This window comes from Eleginops maclovinus, chromosome 9 (genome assembly GCF_036324505.1).
Source record: "Eleginops maclovinus isolate JMC-PN-2008 ecotype Puerto Natales chromosome 9, JC_Emac_rtc_rv5, whole genome shotgun sequence".
In the NCBI taxonomy this organism is placed as follows: domain Eukaryota; kingdom Metazoa; phylum Chordata; class Actinopteri; order Perciformes; family Eleginopidae; genus Eleginops; species Eleginops maclovinus.
In genome coordinates this window covers 24,070,841-24,086,774 of record NC_086357.1, presented here as the reverse complement: position 1 = coordinate 24,086,774, position 15,934 = coordinate 24,070,841, and the positions used below count along the sequence as shown (strand labels likewise).

Below are 15,934 nucleotides of genomic sequence, written 5' to 3'. Positions count from 1 at the left end.
TTTAGAAGACCTCATCCAATTAAACAAAACACAGAGAAGGCACAATGTTATTCCAAGGATATAATACTTATTGTTTCCTCGTGGTGCGTCGCCATTAGCACATAGTTTTGATGTTCTGCAGCTGTGAGCAGTTCCTCTATTTCCAAGGATGAATGTTTTTATGGTAATGTCCAGGCACTCGCTCAGAGCTCTCAGTTAGGGAAACATCGCGGTCTTGGTTAAATACTGGAAAAGTCTAAAGTGAGATGAAGCAAGAGACGGGACGTGTTGACTTACTTCCTAACCTTAACCGAGGAGAACTCTTGCCTAAACCTTACGACATTGCTCCGATGTCAAAGTGTTTACACACTTACTGTATCAGTGCATCAACGGTGTACCAAAAATTCAATGGTTTCGAGTTTTTCGGGTACATTACGTTACGATTCGAATCGTGAAGGTGCATTACAGGGTTTTCTGTTATAATTGCCTTTAATTCATTTGTAGTGTGGATATAGGAGCAAACATTATGGTTATCATGGTGTAAAACTCAGTCTGCAGAGTGATCTGTGGTTGAGTTGAAGACAGAAGCAGCGTTACTTGCGGTAAAGTGGCTTAAAACCACTTAAAACCACTTCCACACATCACGCCAACCCGCTGCTGTCATCACTCTAATGAAGCAGAGATGAATTAAGTATTTTCTTAGCAAAGAGAGATTCCTTTTTGAGGTAACTTTTTGCAGTGTGTGCTCTACCTTGCAGGGTGTTTCCCCTCCCATGGCTCCTGAGAGCAGAGTTAATGACCCAGTTACTCCTCTGTTTAATAACCTTTCAATGCTGATTTCCACTTACAGTAGCGACTTAATGCACTCCACTTCTCCTCTTGTCCGTCTGTGTTTACTGAAGCCGCCTCTTGTCTCCGGACTATCTCTTTATCTGTCTGGCTGTTCCACTCTGCATCATGTCTTTTTAAAGCGTCTGTGCTATCCTCTCTTTGTTTTTACTTTCTGTCCGTCAGTTTTTCCCCTCTCATCTAATTTTCCATGCACGTTTGTGTATGAATTTGTTTCACAGGGTGAAGATGTTGCATATCTCTCTGGTTGGTCCAAGAACTGAGGAAGAGAATTCAGTTTTTTTTTTTTTTGCAAAACAAATGTGGTCGCAATTACACTGGGTAAATAATGGGTCAGCTGATGCGTGCTTATGGTTTAAAAACATACCACATGTCTTGAAAGCAGACCACCTCATACAACAATTGCAATCAGAGCACAGACAGTAAGAAAGAAAAAGGGAGGAAAGTAGAAATAGGATGGATATGTAGAAATACTCGAGGGAGTGAATAGAGGAGGGGAGGGATTAGATAGATAGAGAAAAATGTTATCAGTGGGCCAGAAGGATTGCATTGACGCACATCTCCCACCTTAGTCAGACTGCATGCTGGGAACTGTTACTTTAAGGGTCCAAACACCACAAGCGGTAGCCTTCAGGTCATCCGAGCAGCAGATGAAAGAGAGATGAGAATAAAGTAAAGAACAATAAAATCGACTTCACGGTTTACAATGGGAGGGTTCCTCTTCAGATTTGTTTGAAAATGTGTGGGTAGGCTGAGGTGATGTGGAAAATTCCTCTCGTCTCCATGTGTTTGTGTGTTTATGTGTCGAAAGGTTGACAAATTAAAGGAAAAACTATCAGGGCGGATATGGCTCGGGGGGAAATGGACGTCTACCAATGGAAGGGTGATTGGTAGACGTCCAGCTCCTGCAATCAAAATGTCATTGGGCAAGATATTTAACTCTAAAACTTCTCCCATTGGCTTGTCTATGGTATTGACGTGTAGAGAGGGACTTCTGTATGGAATGTAATATAACATATCAGTTGTTGGACCACCGGGGCAGATGAATCAAGTCATCTTTGAACTGTGTTGGAGATATTCCCTCATTTAGTGTGTTGCTGGTGGTGATGACGGAGAAGGCTGCCTACCACGTCACTCCGAAACCTTCTGTAGTTGTTTAAGTGACTATTTGATAAACCCTGCCACCAAATAGAGACTGTCCAATCATCGCTCAGCAAAGCATTTCAATTGCAATCCTCCAATTAGAAACAGTATGCACGAGGCTCTAAAAATGGCAATACTGTGGTGTTTGGAGGTGATGTAGTTTGCATTGGCTTTTTCCCCAAAATAGTAAAGAATACATAAGAATTTGCTGTGTGTTTGTCTGCTAAATTGTAAGGCCCATTAATAAATGTTATGAGTTGAAGGTTAATTATTTTCTAAAGATCATACCAGGCCACAAAAACATGGTTGCCGGCTAGAAATAAGAAGCCTACTTTATAAAGTAAATAAAAGACTGATTGATCATTGAAAATACTTTACATTTCAAACACTAAATGGCGCTCTTATGACTACACGTGTAATGACAGAACAAAAGCTTTTATAGCATCAATTACTGAGTGAAACAGAGCGCATAGTTGACGTCCAGTGGCTGCAAAGGAGACATCATTTTCTACTCATGACATCAAATAATGTGTTGTATCTTAGTGTCTTCATTTGTTATGATTACCATGAATGATGCAGGTTTTTCCATTAATTCCTGTTCCAGTGTTGTTGTCTAACAGCGGGAGCACGTGTAGTTGTTTACCTGTGTGGTGGAAATCTCTCTGACTGATCCTGGGTAGCATCACTGCTCTTTCCATCAACAACACATGAGTAATGCAACAGAGATTTTAACAGCCCCAGCATCCCTGCGCCGTGCTGTGCGTTTCCATTTTCTAGTTTTACAGTACTGGGATCCCTCTATAAATCACACAGCAGCTTTTGGATTAACAGCCGAGCAGCAGCTACCCACGGCCCTTCAGAAGTACTTGAACCTTTGCCTTGAGTCTTTTTCACTTGCTGGGTTAATCTAACAAGCCAGGACGGTGAATTCCACATCACACTCATTCCTCATCTCCATAATGACTTCACTTCCTATGCATGCGGTACGATATCTGTACATCTGCCCGCTCCACACCGAGGTGTTACGAGTGACGGCTTTTCATTGGGCGGTTCGTGTCCAAGTTACAGTCGAGGTTCTGGTCAAATACGGACATCAAGAGAGTTAGAGGGGGATCCAAACTGCTGCATGCGGTGGACCTGACACCCGTCCATGTCAGAGAGGCTGGAGGGCGAGTTTATTGCTACAGTGTTGGAAGCCCTGAAGTGATTCCCCACATTTAAATATTAAGACTGTGAGCATGCTTCTGCAGAAAGCTGTCATGGTGGGCAGACAGAAAGTGAGTGAGGTGTGGAAAAAAACAGAAGGATGCAGAGAGGGAAAGTGAGAAAGTTGGCTGGCGCTCCAACACATTGTACGTGATAGGCTGAGGGGTGGGACATCTCTAAGAGGTTGGCCAATCATGACAGAGCCGGCCAGCTAACCAATCAGAGCAGACTGGGCTCTGGTTTCAGACGGAGGGTGAAAAGAGGTGCTGCAGCACAGGCAGTATGAGAAAAATAAAGAGCTTTTTGAACATTAAAACATGGAGACATGTCAGTAGAGACTCACATTACAAATATGAACCTGGAATGAGCAGAATAGGGCCCCTTTACGCTGAGGGAAGCAAACTAAAAGCTGTCTTCATTGTTCGTTTTCCTTCATGTCAGCTGTGGTTTTTACCATCTCTCCCTGCTGGGACAATCAAAATATAAGGAGCAGCTGGTCAATAATGTAGAAAAAAACAAACACACACACACACACACACACACACACACACACACACACACACACACACACACACACACACACACACACACACACACAGAGACACACACACAGAGACACGCATGTGCTGTAAGAAGCCTTGATATCCTCACAGAGCTCGTGGCAGCCCTTATCTTTCTCATCTCATTCTTGCACCGTCAATTCATTTCCTCTCCTCCTACAGATTTATTTTCGATAAAAAGAAAAAAATCTTGTTGTTTTTGTGTGTGTGTGTGTGTGTGTGTGTGTGTGTGTGTGTGTGTGTGTGTGTGTGTGTGTGTGTGTGTGTGTGTGTGTGTGTGTGTGTGTGTGTGTGTGTGTGTGTGTGTGTGTGTGTGTGTGTGTGTGTTGCTGGCATACGTGCTGCCAGGCAGGCATGAGCTCAGAGATAAAAGTAAGTGTGTAGGCATGTGACTGTATGTAGCTTGCTGACGCGAGTGTGTGTTTGTGAGTGTGTGTGCTGGCAGCAACGTATGTTTCAGATCAGTGGTGTCTCAGGACAACAGGCCAGCTGCTTTTCATTGTTACCATTTAATCAGGCTGTGATTTACACCTGGAACAACAGGTGAATGCAATTAACTACCAAGTAAGAAAGCCAGCAGTTCTGCAGGTCCCAAGAAGTGGAACTTTGTTTTGTTTTGTTTGGTCCAAAGCTTTCGCTGTATGTGCATGTAGGGCGATGTTAACGCTCAAAAGATCAAAGCGAGTAGGACTGAGGCATCCACGTGTTTATGAAATGTAGCATTAGGCTGGTTGGCTCTGAAACTGCTATGAGATGTTCTCTCAGTTGCTAATGAAGTGTGTAATCTGTGAACAAGCTAATGAGCTGTGTTGATTTCATTAGAGGAATCCAAGCAGTGTAGCTAAGAGTTACCATAAGACGTTTTCACGAAAACTCGCAGTTACATTCCTGAACATTTACAAGACCACCTTACATGGAGACTACAATAGAGCTAATTCTGCACAGTGTGTGCTTACATCTCAGCCTTGCTCATATGGGGCAGAAACACATTGGGTTTATTTAAATATACTGTCAATATTTACATACAGTAGAAAGATGTGGGAAAGATCAGAAATCTCTACCATTTTAAAAGGACATCTGTTTATCTTAAAGAGAAAATCTCATCCATAAAAAGGGTAAATAAAAACACGTCTGCTCGGCACTTTAAGTACAATAATGTATACAAAAACAAATAATTGAAAAGATCTCCTCAAGTCTTTTTTTCTGTATTTATAATTGTGTGTAAAAACTATGATTATATCCACAACTCTAAGTGTTAAATCGAATGCATATGTATTTCTTAAGGCATTTCAGAGATGGCAAACAAGGCGTTTTTTTATTGGACTAAATATAATAAGCCATACTTTTAGTTTTTGCTTTTTTCCCGTGATTACATTTCCAAATACATGTGCATTTTCTTCTTCTTCTTTTTGTTATACAACAAATAACTATGCAAAGTTTTCACTACTAAACTTCTAGGCCAAACTTCACTATATTTGAAATTAAAAGTAAATGTATGTTGGCCCCGGCCGTGGCGCAACTGGCTGGGGCCCTGCACCGTACGCCGGCGACCTGGGTTTGATTCCCGACCCGTGGTCCTTTCCGGATCCCACCCCGACTCTTTCTCCCACTTTCCTGTCACTCTCCACTGTCCTATCCGATTAAAGGCAAAAAGCCCCCCAAAAAGTAAATGTATGTTAAGTCCAAACTGTTAGTAAGAAGGCACCAATAGTCTTCTCTGCAGAGCAACGATGCAGAGGAGACGAGACAGAAGCAGTTGTAAAAGGAAAGACCAGGAAGGTAGCAGCTTAAGACAGACAGACAGAGAAGGAGAGACAGACAGGTAGACAGATGGAATTAGAGCTTGGAGAGCAGTCTGCAGAAAAAGGGCTGAGAAAAGCAGATCTGCCACGAGAGGAAGAGCCACGGAGACAAAGTGACATGCCGGCTCTCTGCCTCAGTCATCACTTCAACACCACAACACCACAAACGACTGCAAAACACATGGGCCCGCTCGGCTCTGCACAATGGACTATTATGGGTCTGTGCAGCAGATCATATGCACACAATCACCTTTCATCAACTGGATCTCATTTCAAAACAAACAATGCTACATGTGTATTTTTTGACAGTAACTACCCTTTTTGGCGATAAATATCTCGGCAGATCATATGACTGTGTGCTGCAAACATACACAGACACGTGTGTGTGTGTGTGTGTGTGTGTGTGTGTGTGTGTGTGTGTGTGTGTGTGTGTGTGTGTGTGTGTGTGTGTGTGTGTGTGTGTGTGTGTGTGTGTGTGTGTGTGTGTGTGTGTGTGTGTGTGTGTGTGTGTGTGTGTGTGTGTGTGTGTGTGTGTGTGTGTGTGTGTGTGTGTGTGTGTGTGTGTGTGTGTGTGTGTGTGAAGGGGTGTCTAGGCCGTGGCAGCGTCAGGAAATTCCATGGGATGTTTTCAATAAGGCTGAGCAGCGGCAGCCAGAGAGCTGGCAAATGAAACCCTGCTGAAGCTCACCACAGATCTCCAACACACACTGTGTACCCTCGCAGCTCTTCAGCAGAAATCCTGACTGTGTGTGTTGGCCTATTTAAATGGCAGTGTGTCTTTATGTGTGAAAGAGAGGTCCAGCATGTTTTGCTGAGTGAGTGATGGAAAAAAATCTCATTGAGGCTTGTTTCTGTTTACAATAGCAACAGAACAAGTGTCCAGTGTGTGTACGACGTGTCTGAGAGCATTTTACTGCGATCATCTGCTGTCATTCTGTCCAAAGGGGAAACTGTGATGCGCTCACTTGGCCTCACAAACACCCTGCTAACGTCATGCTATGGTGGGTTCCTATGATTGGTTCCCATTACACAACACTGATAGTGACCATAATGGTGTAAAGGAAAAGGATGAGAGTCTGGGAGCAGACAGACAGATTGTTAACTTTACAAACTCGCTTCATATTTCGCAGACAGCTATGATGGTAATGTAAATCTTCTTATCTGACTCTGTGAGTGAGGGAATTCGCTTATTTAGCAAAGTGTCAAACAAGCTGGCTGACAGTTACCAGTTCTAGACTATACCTTATTAAGTTGTTATGGCTAGCGTGTTAGCAAATAGTTGCTCCACACATCGAGCAGATAATGTATTTGATCGTGACTAAAAACTATAAATATATACCATTAATGAGCTAGGTTATGGTAAATAATGCCCAATACAGCTGCGGGATGAAGGTTCATGACTGCGAGCGACCTCTTTCACATCACGTGTAGTCATTTGATACAACTGCAATAAAAATACTCACTAGTGGAGTTTTACTGCTGTATTACAGGCTTACAGTAATGTACACTTAATAGGAATTACTGACTGAAATCTGACTGTAACATTTGAAACCAGAGAGAAATACTGCTCAATCAGTCTCTTTTATACTGCCTGGAGTAATTCAATTATGCCTGCTGCAGCTCTTTCACGTCTGTCATTTGTATTAATTACCTGTTGGTGAACGTGAAGAAAATAAAGAATGTCTGTTCCAACACGTGTGTGCATGCATATATGTGCAGGATCGAGGAAAAATAGGTTTTAAGCAAGAACAAAAGCATATATTTTGCACATGAAAGTAGTCCAGGAAGGTGTAGGTGTACAGCGAGAGGAAAGGGGGAGGCAGGGAGGTAAGGTGCTGAGCCGAGCAGAGATGGATTTCCTGCCTGAACCTCTTTATATACACATCGTATAGTTTAATTACCATGTGAAAAAACTCCCGGACCGACCGCTCTACGACATCTGTACTGTAACTCTAGAGGGCCCTGACCTGAGCGCTGCCCCGACTCCTTCCTGCTGGCCCTGTTTTCCTTCTGCGCTCTGGACACGGTTCAGGCTGCAACTGAGGGGTCCGAGGCAAAGGCAGCCAGAGGGGCCACTAATATACATCTGTTGTATTACAGAAATGCAACCTGCAAAATAACTAAATATGTTTACTCAAGTACTGTACTAAAAAAGGCCCTATGATGCTCATTTTCAGGTTCAAATTTGTATTTAGTGTCTCTACTGGGACATGTCTCCATGCTTTAATGTTCAAAAAGCTCTTTATTCTTCTCATACTGCCTGTGCTGCAGCTCCTCTATTCACCCTCTGTCTGAAACCAGAGCCCAGTCTGCTCTGATTGATTAGCTGGCTGGCTCTGTTGTGATTGATCAACCACTTACAGATGTCCCGCCCCTCAGCTTATCACTTACAATGTATTGGAGCACCAACCAATAGAAACGCGAGTGTAACATAGTGATGTCACTTTGTTAAAGACAAAATGACAAATGGAGGCGTTTCAGGCCGGGAGTGTGGGAGAGAAACTCCCTCTGGAGGGAACTTTGGGATTTTAGCCTTTTCAGACCATTTACATGCTCAAAAACCCAAATAACAAACTACAGGAAAGGGAAAACCCCAAAAAGCATGACAGAGCCTCCGCAAGGACAATCGTATGGTCCTTTAAAGGTTATCTACTTGAGTATTTCCCCATTATGCTACCTTGCATTTTAATTCCACTAGATTTCTTGGCTAAATGTTGTATTTTTGAAGTAGTTTAATATTGTTGTATTAATAATTTGAGTACATCTTTCACCTCGCTTGACACACACAAATAGACACAATTGCAAACACAAGTTTTTTCGTGATCAATTTTCCACAAGGATAAGCCTCACTACACTATGAGCTCCTGCCTGCAGTAACACACGTCAGGTTATTATGACTTTTGAAATCTTACCGTAAAGATCGGATGTTATTGGATTACGCTATGGTACGCCCAGGCTGTATTTATTTTAATGTATGTCTGGACAATCTTAAATCCCTCACACTTCCTATCATTTTTATTTGTCTTCATCCCTTTGAATTTACATTGTGGATTGTAATCAAAATATAAGCAGAACTACCTTCATTAATCAAGTGTGACATCTCACAGAACTACTTCTTGGTAATCCTGAAGTTCTGGGAGTCCAGGGTCGTCACTAAATACGTCCTGGCATCATTGGATGATAACATTTCATGGCTGGTTACGGCCAATGGGAAACTGGGACTGGCAGAGACAGTTACAGGACCGTAAAGACATGAGTCAACGTCTTAAAGACAGAAATAAGAGATGAGAGAAAGAAAGCTTTGTGATTGAATCCTGGGAGAGACCTTATTAAGGCTGATTTATGATCCATTTTGCGTCCGTTCTAAAGACATTAGCATCTAGAGACGTGTGTGTTGGCTGGTAACTCCTTAGCGCCACAGTTTGTCCCACAAGACACAACTTATGCCTCGTTAGGAAAGAGCATCTCTCTCGTTTTTGAATCTCATTTAAACTAATATTAGGAGACACGATGAGTGTGGCCGACAGATGTTCAGCTGGATTCCCTCTAAGGAACACATTTGCTTTATTAAGGAAACTGTGGTGAAAAATATCTAGTTTTAATAACCTGTATTTAAGATCTGCAATGAATTAGGGACAAGTTTTAACTGTGGTCATAAAGTTTGAACTTAACGTGGCTTTGGCAGGAGCATTGAAGGCATCGCAGTGAGTGGCTAACAGTCTTCTGTTTCTCAGTCGTTAGCTTCAATTATTGAGTTTTTTAAATGACTTCCACTGCTGCTGTTTTAAACCCCCCCCCCAACACAAACATTATAAGTTATTTATTTAGTTATAGTAGTAACTTTGATTGCAGAAAATTAAAGTTTGAACATTCCCTAATTTGATAAGCATTTTTGTTTTTATTACCATTTCTTTTTTTTCACTAGTTACAAAATTCTCCTTGAATGAACCTGTGAGTAATTCTGTAATTATTCTCTGTCGCATTAAATTAGACAGTCATTACATGCCGTTTGTAAGCACAAAATTAAATGAGCATGCATTTTCTGTTTCATGTAAGCAAATCTGGCCTGTCATTGATTCTGTCTTCCTTCACCGAGACCTCTGTGTTTCCTCTTGGTGTGTGTGAGTGCACATTATAAAGTATACACATGTGCACAATGGTCATATGAATCAGTATATGTGTGTGTGTGTGTGTGTGTGTGTGTGTGTGTGTGTGTGTGTGTGTGTGTGTGTGTGTGTGTGTGTGTGTGTGTGTGTGTGTGTGTGTGTGTGTGTGTGTGTGTGTGTGTGTGTGTGAGAGAGAGAGAGAGAGCATGGCAGGCTATGATTGTAATGGTTCTTCTCACATCACACCAGCTGTCAGTTCTCTCACACACAAGGTTGCAGCCTGTAGGTGACCCCACACACACACACACACACACACACACACACACACACACACACACACACACACACACACACACACACACACACACACACACACACACACACACACACACACGTGCACCTCCAGGCCAGGTTGACACGCTGGAAAGCTAAAACATAGCTGCCGCACTGACGGGAAATCTGGAAAACATGAGGCTGCATTAAAACAGATTTTAATGGTCAAATGAGACTCATGAAGCTAAACAGGTGACGGATGTACATGTAAAATGTCAGTTTTATTTGGGGTTTTGAACACTGTTGCATGCCATGATATCACTATCTATCCCAAGTTAAAATGCTAGCAAGGAGCTGTGAAGTCTGCTTCATGTTGAGCTGACAAAATCTGAGACTTCGCATACACGGTCACATATTTATCCACAGAAGATTTCTTGGCTGAACACGGTCATTTTTCTCTCTTCCTTCTACACGTTTAACAGATGTATATGTTCACATGTAGGACCTGCCAGGTAAAACAATCTTTTTCTAGTAACAGGGTTTAGACTTATGTTATTTAATAATAAATCCCACTCACAAGTCCAATTTTATGTTTGTTTTCTGTACTGGTTTGAATTTAGCTCACACACTGCACCAAAGCTTTCACTTTGCCTTATATGGTATAGAATTACCTGGTAGCCATCCTGCTAATTATCAAGTATAACACAATATAGCATACCGTAGCCCCTCCCTGCTCTTAAAGTAATACTATGAATGCTTTCGACTTAAGACAGCGGTATCCTCCAGCTTATTGCCTTACACTAATGTTGTCATACCCTATGTATCCCTGTGTACTAACAACTTGTAATGGAAACATGGCTGTTTTTATTTTCTTGCTACTCCTCGTTCCAACTCCTTAATGTTTATTTTAGCCTGAGGAATTGGAATGGGTTTGCTGGTTTTCTCCGTAACTTTCATTGTTTCACAAGCACAGTGTTCTTCACAAACACACATTTAAACAGGAGATATTCTGCACATTTCAGGTTCATACTTGTATTTTGGGAATCTACTACAACAAAGTTATAACAAAACATGATCATGAAAACACTCACCAGGTTTTCTGAGGAATTTTCATAAGTATTATTGCACAAATTCATTCCTCCATTGCGGTCATAGTTCATATACTGACCTCCAGTTTTCAATCTCTGCACGTCACACACACACACACACACACACACACACACACACACACACACACACACACACACACACACACACACACACACACACACACACACACACACACACACACAAACACATGTAGCAGCTGGATGTGTGTAGAAGCCTACAAACAGCACAAAGAGCAGAGGGAGCAAGAAATGCTCAGAGGAAGGACTTAGGTATTCAGCATTAATCATACACTGTGGCAAACACACACACACACACACACACACACACACACACACACACACTCATACACACTCATACACACACCCTAGAGGCGGCACCACCCAATTTCAGATTCAAAGCGCAGACACAGTTCAGTACAGTAAACAGACATCCACCCACCACCTGCTTTTGTGGGCAAACACACTAACATGTATACACACACAGTCACCCACACACTTCCCTCAGGACACACTGCACCATTCAGGAAACATTAGCAACATTAGCCAGGAATGCTAATTGAAACAAACAGCTCATGGTTTCTTCATTTCTGAGGTGGGAGCTGACCGTAATTGAGACTTCTGTGTGTGTGTGTGTGTGTGTGTGTGTGTGTGTGTGTGTGTGTGTGTGTGTGTGTGTGTGTGTGTGTGTGTGTGTGTGTGTGTGTGTGTGTGTGTGTGTGTGTGTGTGTGTGTGTGTGTGTGTGTGTAGATAACCAGTTTACCATGCCAGAGATCTGGGAGCCATTGTACGCTATTATTGTTCTGCTTTTTCTCAAACTTTGCTTTCAAACAAGAAAAAGAGAGCGAATTGTTCTCTATAAACATACATTACTTCTGACAGAATCAGTGTTCTGGACCAAAGCAAACCTGATCCCTCTTTCACTTCACAATTACACGCAAACACACTCTCTCAAATCCAATCAGTCTGGGTTTGACAAGATCTCATTTATTGCAAAATAGATATCAAGATTGGAGCAGCTGCCCAATGGATTCTCATATAGAGTGGTGCAGGAATGAGTCTCACAACCTGGAAATGACTTAGAAATGCACGTTTCCTCCTTTCGAAGTCAGTGGTTTTTGATTGTGTGAGTGGTAAGGTCCCTGAAATAAGGTCTGTGGTTAACACAAGCTTAAAATATGTTAATGTTTTTTGTCTAGGACTTTAAATATATCCGAAAATCCCCACTTGAAGCTTCTATGTTTCATAAAAACAGTGGCTGCTAACAAGGATCTAAATGAGACTGCTAAACGTCATCACGACTAACATTAGCCTCCTTTAGCTTAGCGATAGTGGTGTGCATAATGCCCAAATGATGTAGTTTGTTTAAAAAATGGAAGCTTTTTTCTAGCAATAGCATTTACGCTTCAAAGACCATAAAGTGGTGTTATTATGAGGAGATCATCCTGCTGGAACTTTAGAGTTTATTTTATGAAATATTCCAAAATGTAATGGAAAAATTCCTCTGCTTTTTTTCCAGGAAGTCTTGCGATGCTATCTTCTGGCTCAGCCTACAAAAATACGTCATCGCTGCACCACTCTGTGTTTGGCCTACAGTTAAGAGAGACGTCCCATAACCAGCTAAGCGAAGGTCAGTCATTTTTAATGTGGCCAAGGGTAGGAAACGTAACATTTACATCCTACACCTCCCCCATGCAGTATCTAAGACTCCCTTACCTGCACCAAAAGCGAAAAAGAACGTCTGGTTGGGATTTCTCTGCAGCAGGGCGGACACACGGCGGGCCATCCTCTCGTTGCGTTTGTAGATCAGCTCCCGGCGGAAGTAGCTGTCAATCTGCAGCGCGGTCGTGCGGTCGTGAGCTGGCAGCGAGCTGTTGATGAAGTGAGGCAGCTGAGAAAGAAAGAGAGGAACATTTAATGAACGTCCACAGCAGCATGGGGAAGCTCATAAATCATTCAAAGCGTACATCAAACGCACAGAGAACTTGTGTTAAAGAAATTGAGGGGGGATCGAAAATGAGATGGAAAGAAAGAAGAGGACGGTGTTGGTGACAATCTGGCAAACGTGTATGTGACTGTGAGAGTGTGAGAATTGGCAAGCGGGAGTGTGTGTGACGTGTCGACTTGACGGGAAATGACCATTGCAATGCACTCTTTAAATGAGAAAGCATCGCTGATTGAAGGAAAGGAGAGAAATCGACACCATGAGTGTGTGTGCAGGCTGTTGTAACACATTTTGTGCGTACACTAATGTGTGTGTGTGTGTGTGGGTAAATTGTCTCTTTTTATGTTTACTTTTTCTTGTCTTTTGATTATTTTTTCATTGTATAGTAAATTGTTCTTGGGTGTCCTGAACGGCACCTGCCAACAAAATATATGATACATTGTATTACAGTTAAAGTGCATGTGTGCAGTTGCAGTGCATCAACCAGTGTGAATGTGTGTTTAATTAATATGTGATTCATAAAGAGCCAGGCAGACAGAGACAGTAACGCTGGCTCTGCTCCTCTCTTTTGGCTGCTCCACTGGATCCAACAGGCTGTTAATCTGTGAGGATGAGCGGTGGGGGTCAGTGGGGGGGGGGGGGGGGGAGGTTGCTGGGGTCTTAGCTGTTCAAGACACACACCTAAACACACACACACTCTGTCTTTACTTCTTTCACTTCCTGTCAGAGTATCGTTTACCTGCATTGAGTTTTTCTGGCTCTTTTTCTTGATATGTTTATGCAATAAAATATGAAATATTGGAGAAAAGTGAAATCCTGATACACTGCAATGTGTTCCATTTGGTCTGCTCCCGCCTCCTGGTACGCTGTTCGTTGTCTTTTCTTGACTCGACTGTTTTTACTATTGTCATGCCCAAATTATTTTCCATGTGGAGAAATTCTTTTTTTTTTCTTTGACACAAAGCTTGAAATTGGAGCACTGGCCATTAGCCATTTCAGGCTAGTTCAGAACCTTTGATTTATATGAAAGTAGGGAGGCTCATTCAGATTCAATACACTGATACTGCCTTGCATGCAGGGGTCCTGTACTTGTTAAAAGTTCCAAAAAGCCGTCCAAATGCAACAATGACATGTACAAACTGGTTAAATTCATTATTTCATCTCTGCTGTAGTGTATGCACAAAACATGCAACTGAGTCCCCGGTTATTTGGGAGTGTTAGCAGCTTTGATTTTAAGAACAATGTCTCCAGGTAATCGATTAGTTAGGCTGCATGGTTGTCAGCAGTGTGTCTGCCTGCCCAGTTTATTACAACCCTAAAGGTGCGTTGTGTTTGTAACAATGAGCGTTTAGTGAATGGAAGAAATAACGCAGTAAGTAAAGCAATATGTGTAGAGTTTCGGCTATTTGTAGTTGAGTGGATTTCAACACTAGCTAGTTGGCTCACTTTTTAATTTTAGTCCCAAGCTGCTTATCCAAGTTTTGCTCTGTCTTTTTTCTCTGTTGTGTGGTGTTTGGTTCAGTGTGACATAAAAAGCAGCTGGAGCAAATTGTCGCAGGATCACATACAGTGCATGGTTTCTTGTGGGGTTGCTGTGTATAGAGAGACAAAGTCCCGCCCTTGTACCTCCGACCCATGGGACTTTATTTCGGAAAAAATATGTATGGTAGGCAATGGCGAGAGAGAATAATTTTTTGATCCCGTTTGAATTGTGCCATGAATTACACATATGATTTTTGTCAATTTAAAAGATCATTTTTCTAGTTGCTTATTTTCATAGTCTTATATTTCAACAGTTTTGCGACAAACTGTGACTTTCTTGACTTGGAAATGTATTTTAAGGCTCTCTATACAGTTGCTCTCCATTGCCACTGGGTTTTAGTGAAGTATAGTATTAGTAAAAACATATCGTATATAGTAAGTACATTTTGACACTAGCTTTAATAACTGAAAACCAATATATGGCATACATAAGTTTAGAATCTGTAAAAGCGTAATAATGTGCGCATAGGATTTCAGAGCACGTTGTTTTTTATCCCCAGTTCTCCCCTTTTAATATTTCTCTGAGTGTTACTTTCTAGTCAATCTTGTACCACCTGAGGCTTACCAGCCTTCAATATTTCCTTTCACTTGGAAAGCTTCAAAAGATGGAGGGATTAGAGAAAGACACACACACATGTGTTTAATCTGTATATGTATTTGAGTGTGACAACAACACACACAGGCCTTCACACAGCCGCTGTCTAAGCTGAATTACAAGTTGACACAACAGCAGAACAGCTGCGAGTGTTGCATGCATAAATCAGTGTGTGTGTGTGTGTGTGTGTGTGTGTGTGTGTGTGTGTGTGTGTGTGTGTGTGTGTGGTGTGTGTGTGTGTGTGTGTGTGTGTGTGTGTGTGTGTGTGTGTGTGTGTGTGTGTGTGTGTGTGTGTGTGTGTGTGTGTGTGTGTGTGTGTGTGTGTATTTCTCAATGTCTGCACACATAGGGGGATTTATTGAACCACATGTGAACAAGGTGCTGCATCTAAAATTTCTACCTGACACATTTTCTCTCACTCCCCCCGACGCCCCCTCCCACAGTCTGCTGCACATAATGGGTGAGAGGTGCTAATTCACACCTACATGAGATATTTATTGATTTCACCTGTGCTGTGCAGGGGAACCCCACAAATTTCACACATCACAGTCTCTTTACTGGTTTCGGGGGGCTACTACTCTGAAGAGTTGGAAAAAGGCCTTGAGAGGTTTTACTGGGAGCTGCGTGAAGTTGTTTGTCGGGGCATAAGAGGGGGTATTCATCTTGAAAGGTGGCCAGGATCCTGCTAATTAACATCACTATAAGTATTAGTCAGATAAAATAAATTAACATTGGAAGGCCCAGACCTCAACAATCTTTATTTTAAAATGAACTGACGTATTAACTTGATTGACAGTAGGGCTGTATGGCAGTTACATCAGATTTAC

General features: G+C 42.1%; 1 protein-coding gene across 1 annotated transcript in view; it reads right to left on the bottom strand.

Annotated features, from left to right (window-relative positions):
- Positions 1-15,934, bottom strand: part of trabd2b (TraB domain containing 2B) — a 73,073-nt gene that overhangs the window by 9,893 nt on the left and 47,246 nt on the right. Inside the window, exon 4 of the mRNA XM_063890712.1 lies at positions 12,742-12,916. Coding sequence (XP_063746782.1) covers positions 12,742-12,916 — 175 coding nt within the window. The remainder of the gene's footprint in view (positions 1-12,741; positions 12,917-15,934) is intronic.